We start from the raw sequence: 26754 nt of genomic DNA on the forward strand, positions 1-26754 counted from the left end.
CAGTTTGAGATCTGTCTGGATCAAACGACTCTGGGCCACTTTACAGTATTGATCCAAGTATGGAAAAAAGAGCCGACTTCCAAAGGTGAGAGTGTGTGCCCTTGACATCAAGGCAGCATTTGACGAAGCGAAATTGAAGTAAATGAAAATCAAGGATAAACTCTCCATAGTTGGAGCTATGCCCAGCACAAAAGATGATGTTTGTGGGTGTTGGAGTCAACCATCTCAGCCCCAGGACATTGCAGCATGAGTTCCTCAGGGCAGTGAACTATGTTAGAACTTGGATCGCTGGCCAGTGAAGGATAGAATCATGGAGCCTAATTTTTATATACTTATGCCTGTACACTTATTTCCAGAAAGAGAATTGCACGTTGTATGCCTCCAACTAACAAACAAACTTTCTGTTTGTGCTTATAGGTGAGTTCCCAATTATTGCCCACCAACTAAATACAATTGACTCTCAATTAAGATATGATTAACACCCTAGGTCCAACCACCTTCAGCTGTTTCATTGATGTCTTTTCCTCCATCGTACAGTCAGAAGTGGGGATCTTCACTGATTGCACAATGTTCAGTTTCATTCACAACTCCTCGGATGACAAGTTGTGGGGAGGACGAAGTGGTAATGTCACCGGACAAATAATCCAGAGACCTAGGCTACTGCTCCGGGGACACAGGTTCGAAGCGCACCATGGCAGCTAGTGGAATTTAAATTCAATTTATAAATCTGGAATTAAAAAGCTTGTCTTAGTAACAATGACCATGAAATCATTATCAATTGTCATAAAAACCCATCTGGCTCACCTATGCCCTTCAGGGAAGAAAATCTGCTATCTTTACCTGGTCTGGCCTATGTGTGACTCCAAATCCACAACAATGTTGTTGACTCTTAAATGCCTGTTGAAATGGCCTAGCAAGCCACTCAGTTGTATCCAACTGCAACATAGTCTACAAAAGGAAATGAAAACTGGACGGATCACCCGGCATCGACCAAGGCACTGGAAATGACAAAGGCAAACCAGCCCTGTCAACCCTGCAAGGTCCTCTTTACTAACACCTGGGGGCTTGTGACAAAATTGGGAAGGTAACAGCCTGACATAGTCATGCCCACAGAATCATACCTTGCAATGTCCCAGACACCACCATCACCATCCTTGGGTACATCCTGTCCCAACAACAGGACAGACCCACAAGAGGTGGCAGACAGTGCTATACAGTTGGCAGGGAGTTGCCCTGGGAGTTCTCAACATCGACGCTGGACACCATGAAGTCTGATGGCATCAGTTCAAAATGGGCAAGCAAACCTCTTGCAGGTTACGACCTACTGCCACCACCACAACCACCGCCCCCTACCCTTCAGCTGATGAATCAGTACTCTTGCATGTCGAACACCATTTGGAGGAAGAACAGAGGATTGCTAGGGCACAGAATGTACTCTGGATGGGGGACTTCAATGTCCGTCAACAAGAGTGACTTGGTAGTGCAACTACTGACTGAGCTGGCTGAGTACTAAAGGACATAGCTGCTAGACTGGGTCTGTGGCAGGTGGTGAGGGAACCAACAAGAAGAAAAAAGCCACTTGACCTCATCCTCACCAATCTACCTGTCGCAGATGCATCTGTCCATGACTGTATTGGCAGCAGACAAAGTCCTGTCTTCACATTGAGGATGCTGTCCATTGTGTTGCGTGGCACTAACACTGCTAAATGGGATAGATTTTGAACAGGCCAAGTAACTCAAGACTGGGTAGCTGAGGTGCTGTGGGCCATCAGCAGTAGCAGAATTGTATGCAACTACAAGCTGTAACCTCATGGCCCAACATATCCCCCACTCTACTGTACAAGCTGGGGTATCAACCCTGGTTCAATGAAGAGTTAAGGTAGGCATCCCAGGAGCAACACCAGGCACACCGAAAAATGAGGTGTCAACCTGGTGAAGCCAAAGCACAGGGCTACTTGCATGCCAAACCATGAAAGCAGCATGCAGAAAACAGAGTTAAGCAATCCCACAACCAATGGATCAGATCTAAACGATCCCACAATCAACGCATCAGATCTAAGCCCTGCAGCTGCCACATCCAGTCGTGAAGGGCAGTGGACAATTACACAACTCCCTGCAGGAGGAGGCTGCACAAACCTTCCCACCCTCAATGATGGGGGACCCCAGTACAACAGGAAAAGACAAGACTGAAGCAATTTTAGCCAGAAGTGCCAAGTGGATGATCCATCTCGTCCTCCTCCAGAGGTTGCCAGCATCGCCGATGCTAGTCTTCAGCCAGTTCCATTCACACTGTGATATCAAACAACTGAAGGCAATGGATATTGCAAAGGCTATGGGCCCATGGCAAAAATCTGAACAGTACTGAAGACTTGTGCTCCAGAACCAGCCGTGCCATTCCACACCACCGTGAAAAATTGCCCAGGTATGTCCTACCCACAAAAAGCAGGACAAATCCAACCTGGCCAATTACTGCCCCATTCTCTCGATCATCAGCAAAGTGATGGACAGGGTTATCAACAGTGCTATCAAGCAGCACTTACTTAGCAATAACCTGCTCACTGACTCTCTGGGTTCTGCCAGAGCCTCTCAGCTTTTGACCTCATTACAGCCTTAGTCCAACCATGGACAAAGAGCTGAACTGGAGGTGAAGTAAGAGTGACTGCCCTTGACATCAAGGCAGCATTTGACTGAGTGTGGCATCAAGGAACCTAGCAAGATTAGCGTCGAGGGGAATCGCGGGGGGAAAACTCTCCACTGGTTAGTCATCCCTAGCACAAAGGAAGATGGTTGCTGGTTAGATGCCAGTGTTGTAGCTGTAGTTGAACAGCTTGGCTAAGGGCACAGCTAGTTCTGGAACACAAGTCTTCAGTACTAATGCTGAAATGTTGTCAGGGTTCGTTAGTCTTTGCAATATCCAGTGCCTTCAGTCGTTTCTTGGTATCATGATTAGCAAATTGAATTGGCTGAAGATTGGCATCTGTGATGCTGGGGTCCTCAGGAGGAGGCTGAGATGGATAATCCTCTCAGCACTTCTGGCTGAAGATTGTTGCAAATGCTTCAACCTTGTTGTTTGCACTGATTTACTGGGCTCCCCCTTCTTTGAGGATGGGGATATTTGTGGATCCGATTCCTCCTCCGGTTAGTTGTTTAATTGTTCACCACCGTTCATGACTGGATGTGGCAGGGATATAGAGCTTATATCTGATCCCTCCAACAAGAGAGAATCTAGCCACCTACCTTTAACATTCAATGATATTACTATAGCTGAATCCTCCTCCATCAACATTCTGGAGGCCACTGTTGACCGTAAACTTAACTGGACCAGCCACATAAATACTGTGGATACAAGAGTAGGTCAGAGACTGTATTCTGCAGCAAGTAGCTCACCTCTTGACCTTCCACAGTCATTCCACTACAAGGTGTTGATTGAATATTCTCCACTTGCCTGGGTGATTGCAGCTCCATCAACACTCATGAAGCTCACTATCGCCAAGACAAAGCCCTCTTGATCTGCACTCCATCTACCATCTTAAGCATTCACTCCTTCTATCCCAGCAGATAGTGCACATTATCTACACGATCCACTATAGCAACTCACCAAAGCTTCTGCAAAAGCACCTTCCAAGTCATGGCCTTGACCAAATAGAACAGGGGCAACAGCTCTATGAGAACAGTACCTCTTCTAAGTATCCCTCTCGAGTCAAACATCATCCTGATTGGAACTATATTGCCATTCCTTCACTATTGCTGGGTAAAATTCTGGAACTTCCAATCAGACAGCATTGAGTGTACATACTCCACATAGACAGCAGCGGCTCATGAAGGCAGCTCACCACTGCCTTCTCTGGCTGCATGTTTGCAGAACAAGATGGGAGAGAGGATTCAATTATTTTCAATGCCTTTGTTGCCTTAACCTGTTCTCAGTAAAGCATAATAAACTTGAGGAGAGATTCGTCTGTGACTCATTCTTTCGTCTTGATTTTTGTGAGAATAGATTTGTATGTATTCCTTAACAAGTTGCCTATGTAGTGCCTTTTCTAATTAAAATGGACTTGTTGACACTTTTAATGACATTTTTAATTTAAAATAAAAATGAAATTCTGGCTACAGGTGCCTTGTTAAATATCTTTAATGCTTTGTTTCCTTAGTTTGCCCTGCAAGTAACTGGGATGCGTTTCTGTGAAGCCAGTGCAAAGGACAACTATAATGTCAGTGAAATTTTTTTGAAGCTTGTGGATGACATCTTAAATAAGGCAAGTTCATTTAATTGAAGAATGAAGATTTAGAACATCAGGGTCTACTGTAACACTTCTGTGATCTTTATATATGATTGAGGCAATTGAGTTCATGTTACTCTAGATGCTCAGAATGCTGCATTGCAAAGATCAGTCCAAAAGTGGTGTATGAATTTGAATTGATTCCAATATGGTTTTAAAGTACTGTCTTACCACGTGGATGGTGTTCCTATACATGGAAGCAACTTCAAAACATTCATACAAAAGCGAAATACTGTGGAATGAAAACCGAGAATGCTGTAAATTCTCAGCAGGTCAGGCAACATCAGTGGAGAGAGAAACTGAGTTAACATTTCAGGTTGACCGTCTTTCACCAGAATTGGAAAAAGTTAGAAAATTAACAGGTTTTAAATAAGTAGAGGCAGGAAATGGGGGAAGAAGAGAAAAGAACAAAAGGGAAGATCGGTGATGGGGTGCAGGCAGGGCCAATGAAAGACAAAAGGGATGACAATACAAGGCAAAAGAGGGTGATAATGGGATAAGTAAAGAAACAAAAGATGGATCCAGAGCAGAGGTGGATTGCCCTTTTGGCCAGAGGACCACAGCTGGGTATGGGGACTGGCCATAAATGCTCAAGAAACTAACATAATGAAGATAAATTTTGGTATAATTAAGCACATAATCTTTATTATCGTGATAATTATGCTATCATAACGATGCATTACATACAATAGCAAAACCAAATGCACGCCGTTTTTTTGCACCCTCTTGGCTGAATGTGAACAATGCAGTTGGTCACCCCTCTTACAATAGTATCAAAGAACAAAGAACAAAAGAACAAAGAAAAGTACAGCACAGTAACAGGCCCTTCGGCCCTCCAAAACTGCGCCGATCATATTGCCCGTCAACTAAAACATTTTGCACTTCCGGGGTCGGTATCCCTCTATTCCCATCCTATTCATGTATTTGTCAAGCTGCCTCTTAAACACCACTATCGTACCTCCTTCCACCACCTCCTCTGGCAGCGAATTCCAGACACTCATTACCCTCTGCGTAAAAAACTTGCCCCACACATCTCCTCTATAGTTTTCTCCTCTCACTTTAAATCTATGTCCCCTAGTAATTGACTCTTCCACCCTGGGAGAAAGCTTTTGACTATCTACTCTGTCCATGCCACTCATAATTTTGTAAACTTCTATCAAGTCGCCCCTCAATCTCCGTCGCTCTAGTGAGAACAATCCGAGTTTCTCCAACCTCTCCTCATAGCTAATAACCTCCAGACCAGGCAGCATCCTGGTAAACCTCCTCTGCACCCTCTCCAACGCCTCCATATCCTGATAATGTGGCGACCAGAATTGCACGCAATATTCCAAGTGTGGCCTAACCAAGGTTCTATACAGCTGCAGCATGACTTCCCAGCTTTTGTACTCAATACCCCTGCCAATGAAGGCAAGCATGCCATATGCATTCCTGACTACCTTATCCACCTACGTTGCCACTTTCAGTGACCTGTGGACCTGTACACCCAGATCCCTCTGCCTGTCGATGCACTTAAGGGTTCTGCCATTTACTGTATAATTCCTGCTTCTATTAGACCTTCCAAAATGCATTACCTCGCATTTGTCCGGATTAAACTCCATCTGCCATTTCTCCGCCCAAGTCTCCAACCGATCTATATCCCGTTGCATCCTTTTACAATCCTCTTCACTATCTGCAACTCCTCCAACCTTAGTGTCATCTGCAAATTTACTAATTAGCCCAGTTACATTTTCCTCCAAATCATTTATGTATACTACAAACAGCAAAGGTCCCAGCACTGATCCCTGCGGAACTCCACTAGTCACAGCTCTCCATTCAGAAAAGCACCCTTCCACTGCTACCCTCTGTCTTCTATGACCAAGCCAATTCTGTATCCATCTTGCCAGCTCACCTCTGATCCCGTGCGACTTTACCTTCTGTACCAGTCTGCCATGAGGGACCTTGTCAAAGGCCTTACTGATGAGGGACCTTGTCAAAGACCTTACTGATGAGGGACCTTGTCAAAGGCCTTACTGATGAGAGACCTTGTCAAAGGCCTTACAAAGTTCGGTGCCATGATTTTTCTCTCCACAAGTGTTGTCTGACCTGCTGAGTACTTCCAGCATTTTCTGTTTTTATTTCAGATTTCCAGTATTTGCAATCTTTTTTTCTCTTGCCAATACAAATATTATTTTACTGTGATCTACAGTATGGTGTTACGAGAGCCACCAAGGGGAAAACGGCAAAGAAAGGAGAGAGAAAATGTGGAGAGACCAAAAGCATCTCAAGGCAGTCAGCATATCATGTGGGGAGTACAGTGACCTGCATCTCTTACCCCTCATTCCTAGAGCTGGGATTTAATAACCTCAGCACATTTTTAAGAGGTGCTACCAAGTGCATCTGTAGCCTGTTCCACGAACTTGGTGGACCCTTTGTTGTTCGAGTATGTTCCTAATTTTCAGTTTTCTCAAAATGCAAAATCCTAACCTGAGCTCACAAGCTCTTCATTTTTTATTGCATTTGTCATCTTTCTTCTAAAAATCTAAACCTTAGCTGCAGACCTAGCAGGAACCAAAAATACTTTTCCAACTTTTATTTTTAGAAGTGCAGAAGCAACTAATCTGTGAAATGTCCATCTCAAAATGTAGAAACAGAGATTGCTTGTGGAGATTTTCAGTCATATGTCTTGGGACTTGGAGCAGGTAGCAGCATTTATGCTTCAATATTTCAATCCCTTGTTCACCAGCAGAATCGAAGGTCATGTTTTTGTTGTGAATACAAATTTTCTACCCTCTGGTTCATTTGCCAATTACCTTAAATCTGTCTTCTCTGGTTACTGACCCTGCTGCCAGGAGAAACAGTTCCTCCTTATATACTTAATCAATACAGTTCATGATTTCAAACACCTCTATCAAATCTATCCTTAACCTTCTTTGCTCTAAGGAAAACAATCCCAACTTCTCTCATCTCCCTCCACATCCTTAATACCATAAATACGGCTAATGGAATATATAATGTAAAAAGTTGATAGGGTGTGTACACAGATGCAAATTTTTTTTAATAGGTATATAGCCATTTTAGTGGGTGAAGACATTCTTCGTTTGCCAGTGCAAACCTAAAGATCCCTGGCACCCATGGCACCAGACATCAACAAGAATCCTTCAGTGAGGGATTGGGAAAAATGGGGAAACAAAACAATATAAGAGTTGACTTGACTTTTCATAGAGTATTGAAATCTATGGGTAAAATAAGTTGAAGTTTTGAAATTTCTGTGTATATACTTGCAAAATCAAAAAGCTAATCTAATAAATGCTCTTGAAATGTATACTTAACTATGTGCAGCTTTCACTGTTTCCCCCATGCGCACTCATCCCTAACGTGGCAGCCACGCTCCCCAAATAGATTCTAGCTCCAGCCTTCGATCTGCTTCTGTTGGCCTTGAAGCACTTTCCTTGAAGCTCTTGGGCATTTACGTTTTACTTTCACAGCTCCCAATGCCAATCGACCAGTCACCAGGAGCAGTTGCGCATGCACACACAGTGCCATAGAAACATAGAAAATATGAGCAGGAGTAGGTCATTCGGCCTTTCGAGCTTGCTCCGCCATTCAATATGATCATGGCTGATCCTCTGTCTTAACGCCATGCTCCCGTTCTCTCTCCATACCCCTTGACGCCTTTACAGTCTAGAAATCTATTCCCTCTTTCAATATATTCAGTGACATGGCCTCCACATTGGCCTTCTCTGTGGTAGAGAATTCTGCAGGTTCACCATCCTCTGAATGAAGAAATTCCTCCTCATCTCAGTCTCAAATGGCCTACCCAGTATCCTGAGATTGTGACCCCTTGTTCTAGACTCCACAGCCAAAGGAAATATCATCCCTGCATCCAGTCTGTCCAGCCCTCTCAGAATTTTATACATTTCAATGAGATCACCCCTCACTGTTCTAAACTCCAGTGAATATAAGCTTAGTCAACCCAGTCTCTCCTCATATGACAATCCTGCCACCCCAGGAATCAGTCTGGTGGACCTTCACTGCACTCCCTCTATGGCAAGCAAATGCTTTTTCAGGTAAGGGTACCAAAACTGCGCACACTACTCCAGGTGTGGTCCAACAAAGGCCCAGTACAGCTGCAGTTAAACATCGTTGCTTCTATACTCAACCCCCCTCGCAATGAAGGCCAACGTACCATTTGCCACCTTAACTGCTTGCTGCACCTGCATGCTTGTTTTCAGTGATTAGTGTACAAGGACACCCAGGTCCCTTTGTATATCAACATTTCCCAATCTATCACCATTTAAAGAATACTCTGCCATTCTGTTTTTTCCACCAAAGCGGATACCTTCACACTTATCCACGTTATATTGCATCTGCCATGTGTTTGCCCACTCTTTCGAACCCAATCTGTAACCTCGTGGCCTAGCATAATTCCCACTCGGCCTGGCTTGATAGTAATGGTAATCAACCCTGATTCAATGAAGAGTGCAGGAGGGCATGCCAGGAGCAGCACCAGGCATATCTAAAAATGAGGTGTCAACCTGGTGAAGCTATACCACAGGACTACTTGTGTGCCAAACAGCATAAGCAGCAAGTGATAGACAGAACTAAGCGATCCCACAACCAATGGATCAGATCTAAGCTCTGCAGTCCTGCCACATACAGTCGTAAATGGTGGTGGACAATTAAACAACTCCCTGGAGGAGGAGGCTCCACAAACATCCCCATCCTCAATGATGGAGGAGCCCAGCACATCAGTGCAAAAGGTAAGGCTAAAGCATTTGCAACAATCTTCAGCCAGAAGTGCCGAGTGGATGATCCATCTCGGCCTCCTCCAGATGTCCCCCACATCACAGATGCCAGCCTTCAGCCAGCTTGATTCACTCCACGTGATATCAAGAAATGGCTGAAGGCACTGGTTACTGCAAAGGCTATGACAATATTCCGGAAATAGCACTGAAGACTTGTGCTCCAGAACTTGCCACTGTTCCAGTACGACTACAACACTGGCAACTACCAGGCTATGTGGAAAATTACCCAGGTATGTCCTGTAGACAAAAAGCAGGACAAATCCAATCCGGCCAGTTACCGCCCCATCAGTCTACTCTCGATCATCAGTAATGGAAGGGGTCATCAATCATGCCATCAAGCGGCACTTTCCAAGTGATAACCTCACTGACGCCCAGTTTGGATTCAGTCAGGGCCATTCAGCTCCTGACCTCATTACAGCCTTGGTTCAAACATGGACAAAAGAGCTGAACTGAGATGAGTGACTGCCCTTGACATTGAGGCAGCATTTGACCGAGTGTGGAATCAAGGAGACCTAGCAAAACTAGAATCAATGGGATTCAAGGGGAAAACTCTCCACTGGTTAAAGTCATACCTCGCACAAAGGAAGATAGTTGTGGATATTGGAGGTCAGTTATCTTAGCTCCAGGACATCACTGCAGGAGTTCCTCAGGGTAGTGTCCTCGGCCCAACCATTTTCAACTGCTTCATCAATGACCTTCCATCATAAGGTCAGAAGTGGGGATGTTTGCTGATGATTGAACAATGTTCAGCACCATTTGTGTCTCCTCAGATACTGAAGCAGTCCATGTCTGAATGCAGCAAGACCTGGACGATATCCAGGCTTGGGCTGACAAGTGGCAAGTAACATTTGCGCCACACAAGTACCAGGCAATGACCATCTCCAACAAGAGAGAATCCAACTATCACCCCTTGATGTGCAGTGGCATTACATCAATGAATCCCCCACCATCAACATCCTGGGGGTTACCATTGATCAGAAACTGAACTGGACTAGCCATATAAATGCTGTGGCTACAAGAGCAGGTCAGAGGCTAGGAACCGTGCGATGAGTAACTCCACTTCCTGGCTCTTCAAAACCTGTCCATCATCTACAAGACACAAGTCAGGGGTGTGATGGAATACTCTCCACTTGCCTGGATGAGTGCAGCTCCCACAACACTGAAGAGGCTTGACACTGCCCAGGACAAAGCAGCCCGCCTGATTGGCACCATATCCACAAACATTCACTCCCTCCACCACCGATGCACAGTAGCAGCAGTGTGTACCATCTACAAGATGCACTGCAGGAATTCACCAAGGCTCCTTCGACAGCACCTTTCAAACCCACGACCACTATCATCGAGATGGATAGATGCAAATAGATGGCAACGCCACCACTTGGAAGTTCCCATCCAACTCACTCACCATCCTGCCTTGGAAATATATCGCCGTTCCTTTACTGTTGCTGAGTCAAAATCCTGGAACTCCCTTCTTAACAGCATTGGGTGTACCTATACCCCATGGACTGCCGCGGTTCTAGAAGGCAGCTCACCACCACCTCAAAGGCAACTAGGGATGGACAATAAATGCTGGCCCAGCTAGGAAGCCCACACCCCACGAATGAATTTTTAAAAAAAAATCACTCAACTTGTCTAAATTGCCTTGAAGCTTCTTAACATCCTCCTCACCACTCTCATTCCCACCAAGTTTTGTGTCGTCAGCAAACTTGGAAATATTACATTTGGTTCCCTCATCCAAATCATTGATAGCTGGGGCCCAGTGATACCCCACTAGTCACCGCCTGCCACTCTGAAAAAGACCCATTTATTCCTACTCAGTTTCCTGTCTGCTAGCTGATTCTCAATCCATGCCAATGTAATACCTCCAATCCCATGTGCTTTAATTTTACACATTAACCTCTTTTGTGGGACTTTATCGAAATCTTTCTGAAAATCCAAATACACCACATCCACTGGTTCTCCCTTATCTCTTCTACTAGTCATATCCTCAAAAAACTCCAGTAGGTTTGTCAAATATGATTTCCCTTTCGTAAATCCATGTTGAGTTTGTCTATTCCCGTTGATATTTTCTAAGTGTCCTGTTATCATACTGATGTTAGGTTAACTGGTCTGCAATTCCCTATTTTCTCCCTTCCTCCTTTTTTAAATAGTGGGGTTAAAATTGCCAGCCTCCAATCTGCCAGGTCTGTTCCAGAATCTACAGAAGTTGGAAGATGACAACCGCATCCAGTATTTCCATGGCCGCCTCCTTTAGTACCCTGGGATGTAGATGTTCATGTCCTGGGGCTCTAAAGGCTTTCAGTCCCATTAATTTTTCCAGCAGTTTCTTTTTAGTAATACTAATTTCCTTCAATCCCCCCTTCTCACTAAACCCTTGGCTCCCTCGCATTTCTGGGAAGTTTTTTGTGTCTTCCTCTGTGAAGATGGATCTAAAGTAATTGTTTAATTGTCCTGCCATTTCTCTGTTCTCTATTATAAATTGTCCCATTTTGGACTGTAAGGACTGTTGGATTTGTCTTCACTAATTTTTTAACATTTTTAGAAACTTTTACAGTCCACTTTTATGTTCCTTGCAAGTTTACTCTCATCATCTATTATTTCCCTCTTAGCAAAGGAGGACCAAGAGTTTGAGTTATAAACTGCTCCCAATCCTCAGGCTTGCTACTTTTTCTAGCAAATTTGTATGACTGCTCCCTGGATCTAATACTATCCTTAATTCCTTTTCCTGTTGTATTTTTGTGCCAGAAAGGAATATATAACTGTTGCAATGCATACATTCGTTCCTTAAATATTAGCCATTGCCTATCCACAGTCATGCCTTTTAATTAAGTTTCCCAATCTATTAGCCAATTCACTCTTCATGCATTTGTAGTTCCCTTTGTTTAAATTTAGGACCCTAATTTCAGATCGGATTACTTTACCCTCTATCCTAATGAAGAATTCTATCATGTTATGGTCACTCTTCCCTAAAGGACCCTGCACAACAAGATTATTAATTAACCCCTTCTCATTGCACAATACTAAATCTAGGATAGTCTGTTCCCTCGTTGGTTCAACATACTGGTCTAAAAAAAACCACCTCGTACACACTCCAGGCATTCATCCTCCACAGTTTGTCCAGTCTTTATGTAGATTAAATTCACCCATGATTACTGTAGCACCCTTGTTACATGCATCCCTAATTTCCTGTTTAATGCCGTCCTCTACCTTACCACTACTGTTTGAAGGCCTACAGACAGCTCTCACTAATGTTTTCCGTGCCTTGTTGCTTCTTTGCTTTACCCAGACTGATTCTACATCTAGATTTTCTGAGATAATATCCTCTCACTATTGCACTGATTTCATCCTTAACAAACAACACCACATCACCTCCTTTTCATTTTTGCTTGCCCTTACTAAATATTGAGTACCCTTGGATAATCCAGTTCCCAGTCTTGGTCACCCTGCAGCCATGTCTCCGTAACCACAATCATGTCGTACTCATTTACATCTATTTGCACTGTTAATTCATCTACCTTATTGCAAATGCTCCATGCCTTCAGATACAGTGCCTTTAGACTTGTCTTTTTAACATTTTTACACATAGAATGCGGCGCCTGGACAAGGCCTGTGCACCTTATGTATCCTTCCCTGCTGCAGCTGCTGACTAGATTGGAAGCTCTTGTGGTCTCATTTGCCCAGGTCTGGTCTAGAGAAGGTGTAAATGGGAATAGCAGGACCATTACCAACAATTGTTGTCTGAAAAAATGGGGGCGGTGGCTGTGATCTGAAATTATTGAACTCTTTGTTGAGTCTAGTAAGCAGTAAAGTGCCTAATCAAAAGAAGAAGTTCTGTTCCTCGAACTTCCATTAGGATGTTCAGCAAAGCAATCACCCAATCGGCGTTTGGTGTCTCCAGTGTAGAGGAGATCTCATAGTCAACTGTGAATACAATATACTAAATTGAAAGGAGTACAAGTAAATTGCTATTTCACTTGGAAAGTGTGTTTCTGGCCTTTCGTCGTTGGGATGCAAAGAAGTAAAAGGCCAAATATTACATCTCCTATACTTGTGTGGGAACTTTCAATGGAAACGGGAGAGGGTGTTGGAGGTGATTGAGGGGAGAACCAGGATGTCACGGAGGGAGCAGTCCGTTTGGAATGCTGAAAGGAGAGGGAAAGGTGGCATTGGTGACATCAAGCAGGGCTTGGTGCCATTTTGAAGGAGGACGATCTGTTGCATGTGGAAGCTGAGGCCAAGGGGAACTCTGTCATGTGTCTGGGAGGAGTGAGAGCAGTGGTGTGGAAAATGGGTTGGGTGTGATCAAGGGCCCTGCTCACCATTGTGGAGGGAAATCGCAGTTGAGGAAAAAGGACTTTGTGTTGGTCTGCTCTTGGTTTCATCTCATTCTTTATCTTTCTTACTTTTCCTTCCACTTTCAAAGAAATATGATCTAATGGATGATGCATCCGATGTTGAGTGCTCGTGGCTGTCATGCATTGTCCAGTGATTTGTAGTGCTAGCAATTTATTTCATTGCAAACTGAACAGATGAACACAAAATCATAGTTAGCCTTCAAGAAATATTGAGTGCTACTTTTAACACCACACCCAATTTCAGGGCTGCCTCTCTTGAAGATTTAGCATAAATGCTACCAGTGGAGCAAGTGGCTGTTTTCACTTGCTGGTCTAGATGGACATCCTCCAGCACTGGGGAATGGTCTGTGGCCAAGATTGTTGCAACATAACAGACTGTGTGCAATCTTATCCAAGTTGTTTATCAATGTTTTCTGCAACTCTAGAAGCCTCGCTGTCAGTGTTTATGCTTCACATCAACCTCCCCACCAATCCTGTCCTTTAGTCCTATCAGTAAAGCCTTCTATTTTTTTCTTCTGTATTTGTCCAACTTCTCTATAAATGTGCTGTGCTGGAACGTTCTATAATACTGAACTGTGTTGGAAATTTACAATGAATGATTAAACATTATAGCAATGTTTATTATTCTATAAAGTTTGTTTTCTTTTCTGAAGTGTGCTTCAATCATTTGCCTGGATTTTCTTGAAATTGATTTTGAAACTTGCAGAAATGTAATATTTTATTTCCACCCTAATTTTCAGATGCCCGATGTACCCAGACGTGAATTATCAAACAGCATCCTATCGCTGCAACCGGAGCCTGAAATTCCTCCGGAACTCCCGCCACCTCGACCGCATGTTCGCTGCTGCTGACCAGTACTTTTCTGCTCCCACGCCATACTATGCTCGTACCCATGTCCCTGCGTTGCTGTAATACAATCAGCCTCGCCGTTGTCATCGTTGCACTTTGTAGGAATGATCAAAGAGGAGCTCAGACTAACTTTGTCTATGTGTGAGATTTTAAAATGGTATAGGATCAAATGACACTTCAGAATAACTGCACATGGTTTTTTTTAAAAAAAATATCCTCTGATCTCTGGCAAAGTTGATGTTTTCTATTCTAGTACTGTATTTATTGTTGGCGTGCAGTACCACGTGTTTCTAATGAGTTCGAAAGGACAGTTTTTTGGTACTCTAAAGAAAATCAGTCTGCTGAAAATGGCTGTCTAATAACTAGTGCAAAGCTGCCGTTTCCCCACAGTACGGCACTTTAATGCTACCTTCCTTTCATGAATAGTGCAAGATACGCACATTACAGCGGAACTAATAAAGCAAATTTGGAATATATTTTAGGAGGAGCGAATCCCATTAGGTACACGGTTTTAGTCTAGTGCATTTGTATGTCGATGCAGAGACTGCTATATGTACTTCTTCCTCCCTCAACCTTCAAGTGTTGGGAACTAAAAGGTAACGCTAAATTGCGATTTCAGTCACTTAGAAAAGCACAGTGTGTACCATTTGTAGCATAAAGGAATTGTCCCGAATCTGTTGCAAAGAATAATCAATGCACAGTGGCAGAAAAGGGTCATGCAATTTGGAACTTAATTTACTTTGTTTCAAAGACATAACACTATATAGTGGAAAGAGCAAAACTAAGATCCTTCTGCTTCAGTTCTCATCAGAAAGCTGACTGTTAAGAAAAGACACTTTGTGCTCACTTTGGAAGCACATATACTAAAAGCTAGGGGTGGTGTGGGCTAAGATTTTAGGTGGGTATTTTATAATGTATATGAAATTTCAAGTGGGCATTTTATAGAAGTTGCCTTATTAAGATCAAATATTTAAATTTTGGTCTGTTCAGAACCGTTTTGATTGTGCAAATGACTGCACCTCACACTTGCATCATAACAGTGAGCAGCACTCCCTCATAATATTGTTGAGTTTCAATTTCAGGTGCCAAGCACATTGTAAAATGGGTGCATTTTTACTTACAGAAAACCCACTTCAGACATGGCTCTTAATGCGAGCAACAAAGTAGCTTCCGTACCCAGTATTGCAGATTATTGTAGAAATATGTCAAATAAGAGTACAGTATTCATTTTGTTTATATTAATGGACAAGGAAGTAATTTTGATAACTTAAAGAACATTATGTATCATGGAACCCACAACAGGACAGATTCACTTTACACCTATACAGCTGTTGATTCCAGATTGTGCTCGAAGACATTGCTTTACATGGAGTATGAAGTAGGTCTTCCAACCCATTAGTGCATGTGTTATTTAAAAAGTGAAGTCTGTCTCTTTTGTTGGTGTAGCTGATTTTTTTTTTGATGGATTAAAATGTAAGCATGGTATGTAAAATTGTGACCTATTAAAACTATATATGCCTAAACTACTGAGCTGTTAACATTTTCATTTCCTAAGCAAAGCAATATTGACAATGGTCAACTCCAAAGGGGAATATGTAAGGATGCGACTCTTGCCCCATGTTTGGAATGGCAGTACAGGTGAGCATTGTTCAAGATCATTCCTTGGCTCTTTTAAAGACAGCTGCAACTTGTTGCCATGCACACACATTTACAGTTACTACACATGATTAACAACTATACTGTATATGATTATGTACTTTCTCAAAAAAAAAAGCTTCAGCAAAGATTTGGAAGAATTTTTATAGGCCTTAATGCTGCTTAAAATGAATGTTGGCTTGGGGTATGGCGTATGTGGGCCAATTTTTTATCGATTTAGGGCCTTCAGGGCCCATTATAAGGTTATTCCAAGCCTTAAAAGAATATTTGCCATGCTTTACAAAATGTAGCAACTCTTTTGAGGCTATGGGTTTTATTTAAGTGAATTGGGAAAGCTTACTGATGCTGTGCATGGTTACTATTTCTGCCCTTGTACCTCAAAAGTTACCTTCATTAATTCAGCTTCAATACTGACTAGTTTGTTAATTACTGCACCCATAATTTGTATGCTTCGGGCCTCAAAAGACAGAAGTATACTTCAAGTTTGGATCTTCCTTTCCCTGTGTAACTATCACTGCACATCAGAGGAGATCAGTCCTCATGTCATGCTAAGACATTTGAGAAACAAGGTGCTATATGTAATATTGATTTTCCTTCAATCAAGTATTACATTGTCTGCAAATCTTCCAAGTCTTTACTGTGGCTTCAGAGCCTTAAGCAGATTGTTTATAGAGTCTCCTCTTAGAGGGAAAGGTAGAAGTCAAATATAATGCTTTATAATTGTTTCATTGCAGCAAAATAAAATTAAACTTTAAACATGTATTTTTTAACCACTGAGTGAGGACCCCAGCCCCCCACTCCAGCTGTAGGCTATCTTTATTGATACATTTTTAAATACTTTGTACTAAGTAACCATGGAAAAGGGCAGTGGAATATTCTGATCACTTGGACTGTAAATTTTCTTCAGGTACAGGGTACTTAGGAGTCAATGCTCTCTTTATAACTAGAGCAGACGTACATTATTTTTCCAATCTCCAACCAATCATACAAACCTCAAAAAGGTGTTCTTGACTTGAATTCTACACTACTACACCTTGTCTAATACAGAGGAAGGTAAATAGTCATTTAGTACAGAACTTGAGTATTGCTGAAAAAAGAGACTTTTTGTCTTGGAGCCATCAGGACTATTTGCACGAATACCAATGTAAGGGAAAACAATTTACACTATGTGAAGAGAGTATATTGGTTGGCAAGTGGACTCTGATTGGTAGAGGTGTTGCCATGGAGAATGCACCAGTTAATAATGACTGACAGTTAACTGCTGAGCATTGTTTGAAATTTAAACCAGGCAGCTTGACTCTGTTCAAAGCATTGCCCTGAGGAATGAACCAGCGAATGGCTGTCACTTATTTTGTTTAGCTGAAACAGGTGCAATGTGTGTACATGTTCTTTCTGTCTGCAAAGAACAGGGCCTGTGTATTAATATATGTAGCTTCTAGTACACACAAATGCGCAACACCATGAGTCTGACTGACAGTCTTAAATTGGTTGTCAGTGTAAATCTTAGCACGCAGGATTATTTAGCAAATGCTTTACAATCACGGAATCACATCTAATGTTGGATACTTGTGTTTTGAATGCATGCTAGTCTTAATGATGGGTCTGAATTTGTATTCCTTGGACCTGCCGCTCAATATAACCTGACAGCTCAAAAGTTTAAAAAAACGCTTATTGGACTTGTGTAAGAACGATAAGCTGCCACGTGATATATATATAACCATGTTCTTCCTCACAGCTCACTGCATCTGCATACATTTGGGCTGCCCAAGACACAAAATTGATGTCCCTTTACGCACTATCTTATCTGTGACCATTTTTGCACAACATGAATTGGTCAAATGGTTGGGCAAATTGTTACATTGCCTATTTGACATTGCCAGCCTATTCACTAATTTTCTGCTTTGGGAAGCCATAGATATTTGCGCTGCAGCACTATATCATGGCGATCTTGACTGACCGACCATTGTCTGAATCGGTATTCAATGAAGTTATGAACTCGACAACTCGCGCAGCTGAGTTCAGTTTTAATGACATCATGTGCTCCCAAACTGATGGAGCTGCCATGGGATTTACTGCGGCCCAGCTCTTGCAAACATCTTTGTTGGGTTCCATGAGAAACGTGTCTTTAATGCATTGACACCCCACCCCTTGTATATTGCCAATAAGTGGATAATGTGTTTGCCATATTGAAATCTGCAGCTGCATGTAATAATTTCCATGCATGACTTAATGGGCTCCATTCAGCGCTCAAATTCACCTTTGAAATGGAGCAGTCAAATGAACTCCCCTCAGTGGATTCTCTACCACGGTCTACAGAAGCCTTCCGTCACTGGTCAATATAGGCATTGGGATTCTTACAGTTCTATGCGCTGTAAGATTGGCCTTATCGGCAGTGTCGTAAATAGGGCCTGAGCCATCATGCAAGCTTGATGCTGAAATAGGGCACATCAAAGGCATCCTGCAGAACAATGTCAACCCTGATCAGATCATTTTATGCTGTAAATTGAGCAAACCCAGTCTACCTCCGATTACCCTGGAAGGGCAAGGTATCGCAAAAGTTTGAGCAACAGGTGAAGCTAGCTGTTTCACGCTGCTAATATGGAGTAGCGACATGATTGGTATTCGCCACAATAGCATGCTGCCATCAAGTCAAAAAAAATTCTACCTGTCATGCATATGAATAATGCGGTATATGAATTTCAGTGCCAGTGTGATGCTAGGTAGGATCGTATCAAACAGCATGTCCCTTTCGTTGTTTGCAATTGGCAGGGTGCAGACTGTATCCAACCAGCCCGTGCTTGCGTAACTCAAAGCACAGTGTTCAACATTGGATGTGATTCTGTGATTGGACAACATTTGCTAATGCTGACAACCAATTTAAGATTGTCAGTCAGGCTTGCAGTGTGGTGTGTTTGCATGTACTGGAAGCTACATATATTAATGGAAACAGAAAAATAGAAGCAGGAATAGGCCATTTGGCCCTTCGAGCCTGCTCCGCCATTCAATATGATCATGGCTGATCCTCTATCTCAACGCCATACTCACGGTCTCCCCATACCCCTTGATGTCTTTAGAGGCTAGAAATCTATTTCCTTCTGAAATATATTCAGTGACTTGGCCTCCACACCCCTCCTGAGCTAGAGAATTCCACAGGTTCACCGCCCTCTGAGTGATGAAGTTTCCTCATCTCAGTTTTAAATGGCCTACCCTATATCCTGAGACTGTGACTCCTTGTTCGAGATCCCCAGCCAGAGGAAACATCAACCCTGTACCCAGTCTGTCCAGCCCTGTTAGAATTTTATGGGCTGAACTTTCCCCCTGTCGGGGGGGCGTTGTGCAGGGGCAGGCGGGAGCAAGAAAGAACCCGATCGGGTCCGCGCCGCCATTTTACGTGGGCGGGCCAATTAAGGCCTGCCCAGCGTGACACTCCCTGTGCGGGCGGTTGGGGGGCGCGGGGGGAGATTCCCAGAGTTGGGGCCTGCACTGCTTCGTGCAGAAATCTCCCTGAGGCACAGAGGCGCCTCAGGGAGATTAAGGTTTTAAAATTTAAATACATGGGGAAAAAAACTGTTAAAACATGTCTCATGACAGTGTCACATGAGCTGGGACATGTCAGTGAATTTTTAAAATAATTTTTATTGAATTTTAAAACACTTCGTGAAACCTCATGCCATTCGTGGATGACGTTTCATGAAAAATGCGAAGGCCGCCTGGGCTCTTCGCCTGCCCACCAACCTTAAGGTTGGACGGGCAGCTTATTTAATTGTTTTAATTAGACTTTAGCAGGCCTTAATAGACCTTTGACAGTTCGGCGGGTGCACAGCCAACTCGGCTGCGCGCCCGCCGAACTGAAAATCTAAATGATGTGCAGTGACATCGGGACACCCACCCGATGTCACCGTGCATCGTTTTACATGTCAGCGAGCGGGCCACGCCCCTGCTTGTCGACCGGAAAATTCTTCCCTGTATGTTTCAATGAGATCCTCTCATTCTTCTAAACTCCAGTGAATACGGGCCTAGTTGGCCCAAAATCTCCAATCTCCCAGTCTTAATACACAGGGCCCTGTTCTTTGCAGATAGTAAGAACATGTACGTATATTGTACCTGTTTCAGCTAAACAAAATAAGCGACAGCCATTCGCTGGATGGTTCATTCCTCGGGGCAATGCCTTGACCAATCAAAGTCAAGCTGCCTGGGTTAAATTTCAAACAATGTTTGGCAGTTAACTGTAAGTCACCATCAACTGGTGCATTCTCCATGGCAACCTCTCTTCCAATCAGAGTCCACTTGCCAACCAATCAGCACTCTCTTCTCATATAGTATAAATTTGTTGTTTTCCCTTACGTCAGTATTCTTGTGATTTGTCATGATGACTGCAAGACAAAAAGCTTCAACAAAATGTCTCTCTTTTTCAGCAATACAGAGGAGGGTACTTGATACTCCTGTACAGGTACTCCTGTGACAGCACAGTTGTAATTGGGAACTCTAAGGTAAAATGTATATGAAACCTTTCTTTTCTATCACTGCAGCAGTATTTAGTGATATTCTAATGAACAGTACACTGGCCAAGTTCCAGACAGGAAATTTGTATTTTTAGTTTCGTCTGAAGAAAGATAAGCTGGGGATCTATGAATAAAAAGAAGTTGGATGCAGCCGTAAGAAAGGGAAATGTCTGCTGCATAGGGTTCCTGTATCACATTTTGTTAGATATGAAACACATTTATTTGAAGCTTTCATGGTTATATCGGTGTAGGTCAGGTGTGCACATGCCCCCTGACTGAATATGGAAAGAAACGTGAGATGTGATCAAGAGTTCAGTTAAGTTGTATTGTTTCTTGGACGTTGGTTACGGTAAGGATTTTTTTGTTGACATACAGTTGGTATATGACAAACATGTATTGTTTATTTTGTATTACTTGATATTAAATTATGTACAATGTTTTCCTTGGCCATTGAATGTAGTTAAATAAATAAATTGGTTTCCTTCCCATACCAGTTACATAAATAAAATCTGCATGTAAAATACTGTGGTTGCAATCTCTTGGATATAGTTAGTTTTTCCCTAAATCCAAGTGAGTTCAAAAATCAAAAACATGTTTTGCATTTTAATATTTTCATACAAAAAAAATCTGTATTGCCTTGATCATCTGACAATGGCTTTCTGGCTTATTGTGATATCTGTGCTCAATCCTTTATTCACCTGATGGGGAAGAGTTGCAGACAGACTTATAAAAAATAATTAGAACGTGCATTGAGAATAACCAACCATCACGTCAATCATTGGAAAAGAAAATTGAAATGTGATATATATATTCCACTTCCCACCATTGCATGCTCAAAATCCAAAATGTTGTTGCAACAGATTCAGAAGAAAGCAAGCCAGCAAATGTTTGAGTATACTATTGCAGATAGCAAGCCCATGAATATTGGTGTACTTTGAGAATTATATTCTGCTACTTGGCTGAGTTTCTTAATTTAGCAGTGATGGCTCTTAAAAATTAGAGAGAGGGAAAGACCCATGAAATAAACCATGTTTATCAATCCTATAGGTAGGTACCTCTTATGCAATAATATATATGACGTCATGATCCCTGTGGGGAAGCCGTACACCAAAATAATCAAATTTATTGAATAGCCCCCAAATGAAGAGATTACCAACAAGATTCCACTTTTTGTAGCTTTTACTTTAAAACAAATCAGAACCAGCACAAATTACACATGAATTAACAAGTAAATTATACTTCAAATAAAGAGGTAAATTTCACTTTAAATAGTCAACACAACAAAGAAAAGTCTTATGCAACCATGAGCATCTGCTTCACTCTCTGCACAAATGTGGCACTGCATGTATACACAATTCCACAATATGCCAATCTTTATTCACACAGGGTAGATCGTGATTCCTATCCAACAGCACCTTTCACAGTCAAGTTTCATGGGTATAATTATCATTAGCAAGGTACACTTCTATAACCCTCTCTTCCTGGTGTAGCTGTCCAGGGTCCCTTTTCAACTGACCGACCAATAGCACCCCAGTTCATGGATTGGCCACTTCAGGGAAAACACCCTGCTCTTTAGCGCCTTTGGACTATTCACAGAGCTTTCCAAGTTTTAGACCTTTTTAGCCAGCTCACGTAATACCATCAAGAGCTACTGTCTCCTTTTCTGCCAAACAGAAAAACTGACTTCTTCCTGAGAGTGATTTGCCGTTTCCCCTCAAAAGAATAATTTATGTTCCTCTTTCTGCCTTTCCCACTTTTTTTGTATCTGCATCTGTGCACTGATCGCCCTCACCCTCCAGCTCCTCTGCTTGTAGCTCTCGCTTGTGTCTGCCAGCCACATGGCTCCTTGTCTTAATTTTCTTCCTGTTGGCACTGCCTCCAGGCCAAGGGTCACCAGGTCACATGGACCAATATTTCTTACTATCCAAGAAAATTACAATTGATCCCTTTACAACAGATGCAAGCTCTTAGAAGTCCTTTTCAAACATTCTTAAAAACAATTACAGATTCCATAGACATTTTAAAGAAATTACAGATTCTCTTTACTGCTTCTGGGTCAAAGCTTGTCATAATAGTGATTGGAGACATTTAAGGTGTGATCAATGCATGCTATATAACATAATAGATCTCACACATCATAGCTCGTGGATAATTCAGGGGAAATGGTAGTATTATGGTTCTGTTACTGGACTAATAATTCTGAGGCCTGGATTAATGATGCAAGATGCAAGTTCAAGTACCACTATGTCAATTAGGGAATTTAAATGCAATAAATAAATCTGGACCATAAAACTATGGGATTCGTGAAAAAGTCATCTAGTTCGCAATCATCCTTTGAAAAAGGAAATCTGCTGTCCTTACTTGATCTTGTCTGTATATGACTCCAGAACCACAGCAATATGGTGACTCTTAACTGCCCTCTGAATTGGCATAGCATGCCACTCAGTTTTATAGGGATGGGCAGTGATGCTGACAGACTGTGAATAAATAAATAAAAGATGAAGATGAGGAGATTGAACATTATGGGGTAGAGTTAGAGAGGATGTTCAGGTCAGCAATGCAGGCCATAAGGCTTAATTTTGAAGTCATGTTTTGGAGCAAGGCCAGGAGTAGAAACATTTCTGGGACTGTGGCCAGGATGCAGTGGGTTCAAGAGCTGGGACCAGACATGCAGTCATCCCTAAGGTTGAGCCTATGTACGGGTTTGTGTCCATGGATACAAAGTTCCTGGCAATGAGGCTAGAGGGAGCAATAGGTTCAATTCTCTAATTACAAAGAACATTTATGCACTATTATAGATACGTTAGAAAATTTCACATACACATGCTCATAAATGCTGCTTTTAGCTGAGATCACAAACATTTGCATCTTTTTTATCTTAAGTATAGTTACCTACATTTATCTTAAAGGAAATAAAAGAAAGATTTGCATTTCTGTTGTGCCTTTCTTGATCGCAGGACTTCTCAATGCACTTACATCCAATGAAGTTCCCTTGAAGTATAGTCACTGTTGTACAAAACGTGTCAGCCAGTTTGTGCACAGCAAACTTCAACAATGACCTGTTTTTGCTATGCTGATTAAGAGATAAATATTGCTCAGGACACAACGCCATTGCTCTTTGAAATAGTGCCCTGAGGTTTCTTACATCCACCTCTGTGGGCTGACAGTGTCTCACTTTATCATCTCATCTGAAAGACATCACCTCTGACAGTGCAGCACTCCCTCAGTACTGCACTGAAGTGCTGGCCTGGATCTTGCACTCCAATCATTAGAGTGGGTTGTGAACCCCCACCCCCCCCCCACCCACCTTCTGACTCAGCGGTGAAAGTGCTACCACTGAGCCGCAGCTGATAACTTTGACTGTCCATTGTGAAGTAAAGTTTATAAATTGATGCTTTACTATGTTCTTATTTCTAATGCAAAAGAAATTCAGTTACCTTCAAGCATTCGTAACCAACAGTTGCTTCCATGGTTTCAGTGCAGTGATGTTTTTTTTTCTACAACTCAAGTAGATGAGGCATAGAAACGGCAAGCAATTGTGTGTTGTGAATAGACAGCGTAACTGTCTGATTAAAATATTGTAACCTTTAATTTTGAAATGTGACCTTGCTACTTTCAGGAGAGGAGCTGAATTCTGGGAATTGAAATGGTCAGATTGCTCGCACACTGACTTGTACCTTCTTGGAGTTGGCAGTCAGGTTGAGCTTTGGGAAGCATGTGAAGCCAAGCATTGGGTCTCTTGTAGAGAAGCAGATGGAAAAAATGTTTTTAATGTTTCAAGCACACAATTAGGTAGCTCTAGATATTTGAAGGTGTTATGGGTCAATGGGAAGAATTTTCTGCCTGTTGGGTGGGCGGAGCTGGAGCAGCCGCGAGCGGGCGTGGACCTGATTGGCGCCCGCGATTGGGACTGCGCCGCCATTTTGCGCGGGCGGGCCAAGTAAGGCCCGTGAATAGCAGGAGTGTGCGGGCTGTGGCGGGCGTGCACAGACCTCCGGGTCCAATGGCGACCTAGCTGTCTGTTTAAAGGAAGGCCTGGCAGCCTCCTGTAGGCTGCTCGCAATGTACTGTTGCCTTGTTGAAGGTATCATTTTTTGGAGGAAATATTCTAGTATCTGCCTACTTTGGTGCCATTTAAGATCCTGTGTGCTGCTCAAAGAAGAGTAGAGAGACCTCCTGGCCAACATTCATTCCTCAGACAACATCAATCCTGTGATTTGCCTTTGTCAGGAGTTTGCAATGTGCACACTGGCTGTCACATATACATTTCAAAAAAGTAATCTGTTGATTGACAGGATGTCTCAAAGTGCTTTACATTATGAGGAGATTTTATGCAATGTATGTCATTCTCTAAATTAGTTTAATCCTAGGAATTAAGTAATCTCTCCTGTAATGATATTAGAGATCATATTTCACTGCCATGTCCTCAGTTTACAGATTGCAGCTGAAATTACTTTCAAAATATATTTTAAATTAATTTATTGGTTACCTATTTATTGATGGCTATTTGCTTACTGATTCCTAAATTGATCTCTCTTTTGCTAGTTTACTATTTGCTGATTTAATAGATTCTGTACAATGCACTTATAATTTGTTTGGTTGAAATGACATCTATATATTTTTTTAAAATACAGCCAGGTGCAGGTTTAATGTGCACTTTCATAGGTGACATAAAATCATAAGAAATAGGAGCAATGTCAATATTTTCCTAATATTACTGTGGGACACTCAAAAACAGGTTATTGTTGGTGTGTGTGTATAGTGTGTGTGTGGTTAATTTAATTAAACTAGAGATGATTAGACTGCAAGGTTTAAATTATCAAAGGAGCTAAGTGTAAAACAGGCATTTGAAGAGGAGATGAGTAAAGCTAGGGTGAGGTCAGCAGATTCAGTGTGAATGAAATTTGCATTTTTTAGATAAGTGGAGAAGTGTTTGATTTTCAAAGGGACATGGAAAATATTTACAACTGGCAAGATAAATAAGGCAAGTTTATTATGTTGATTTTTCCAGAAAGTGCTGGCCATAATGATAACATGAAAGATTGTTATATTCTGGGAAAAGTAACTTCTAAAGGCAAGTTGAAACAATGGGATTTTCAGATCAAAAAGGGAGAAATATATTTAAAGAGGGATAGAATGCTGTGTGAGGTGTGGGATCTCGAAAGGTGACTGTGTGAAACAGATTTGGGGAACCAAAGTTGTGTTAAAAGCTTTTGGAATTCCATTGTCCAGTGGGTGCTTGTGGCGATATTGCTGGATGACTTTATAAATATGGAATCTATTTGGACTGTTGCCTTAAAGGACACCTCCTTGGGAGTCTGGTTAAGTAGAAATTTTGGGAACTGTTATAACTGTATAACTGTGTATCTTGGGCATGTTTAAGTTTTTCCTTCTTTTGTTAATAATTGTTTTAATTTAATCTTTAAAATCTCTAAAGGCGATAGTGGACTCATTACTTCTGAATTCAGTGCACCAGCCATCTTGTAATAAATTCAAATTGCAAAATTGTTGTAATAGCGTGGCCAAGTTTCCCTTGTGGATTTGGTCAGCCTGGCAAACACCACCTGCCATATTATAACAGCAGGTGTAGGCCCTCAGCCTGCTCCACCATTAAATAAGATCATGGCTGAAATAAAAAAACAGAAAGTGCTAGAAAAACTCAGCAGGCTGGCAGCATCTGTGGAGAGGGAAACAGAGGCAATGTTTCGAGTCCAATATGACTTCTTCATGTTCTGTTGAAGAGTCATACGGACTCGAAACGTTAACTGTGTTCCTTTCCGCAGATGCTGCCAGACCTGCTGAGTTTTTCCAGGTATTTTTATTTTTGTTTTGGATCTCCAGCATCCGCAGTTTTTTGCTTTTATGACTTCTTCATGGCTGACCTGATTGTGGCCTCAACTCTACTTTCCTGCCTGTCCCCCCAATAACCCGTGACTCCCTTGTTGATCAAAGATCTGACTAACTCAGCCTTAAATATGTCCAATGACCCAGCCTCCGCTACTCATTGGGAAGAGAACCCCAAGGACTAACAACCCTTTGAAAGAAGAAATTCCTCCTCAGCTCCATGTTATTTTTAAACTGGACCCCCTAATTCTAGATTCCCCATGAGGAAAACATCCTCTAAGCATCTACTCTGTCAAGTCTCCAAAGAATCTTATGTTTCAATAAAATCATCTCTCATTCTTCTAAAGTCTAGTGAGTACAGGCCCAAACTCCTCAGCCTTTCATCATAAGACAAACCCCTCATCCCAGGAATCAGCCTAGTGAACCTTCTCTGAACTGCTTTTAAAGCAAGTATATCTCTCAAGTAAAGAGACCAAAACTGTACACA

At 42.2% G+C, this 26754-nt stretch overlaps 1 protein-coding gene across 1 annotated transcript in view; it reads left to right on the top strand.

Moving 5' to 3' along the window:
- Positions 1-15791, top strand: part of rab12 (RAB12, member RAS oncogene family) — a 34408-nt gene extending 18617 nt beyond the window's left edge. The window contains exons 5-6 of the mRNA XM_078541025.1: positions 4149-4253; positions 14157-15791. Of these exons, the coding sequence (XP_078397151.1) occupies positions 4149-4253; positions 14157-14267 (216 nt within the window). The 3' untranslated portion in view covers positions 14268-15791. The remainder of the gene's footprint in view (positions 1-4148; positions 4254-14156) is intronic.
- The last annotated feature ends 10963 nt before the right edge of the window (positions 15792-26754 follow it).

Source organism: Cetorhinus maximus, chromosome 4, assembly GCF_964194155.1.
Source record: "Cetorhinus maximus chromosome 4, sCetMax3.hap1.1, whole genome shotgun sequence".
Taxonomy (NCBI): domain Eukaryota; kingdom Metazoa; phylum Chordata; class Chondrichthyes; order Lamniformes; family Cetorhinidae; genus Cetorhinus; species Cetorhinus maximus.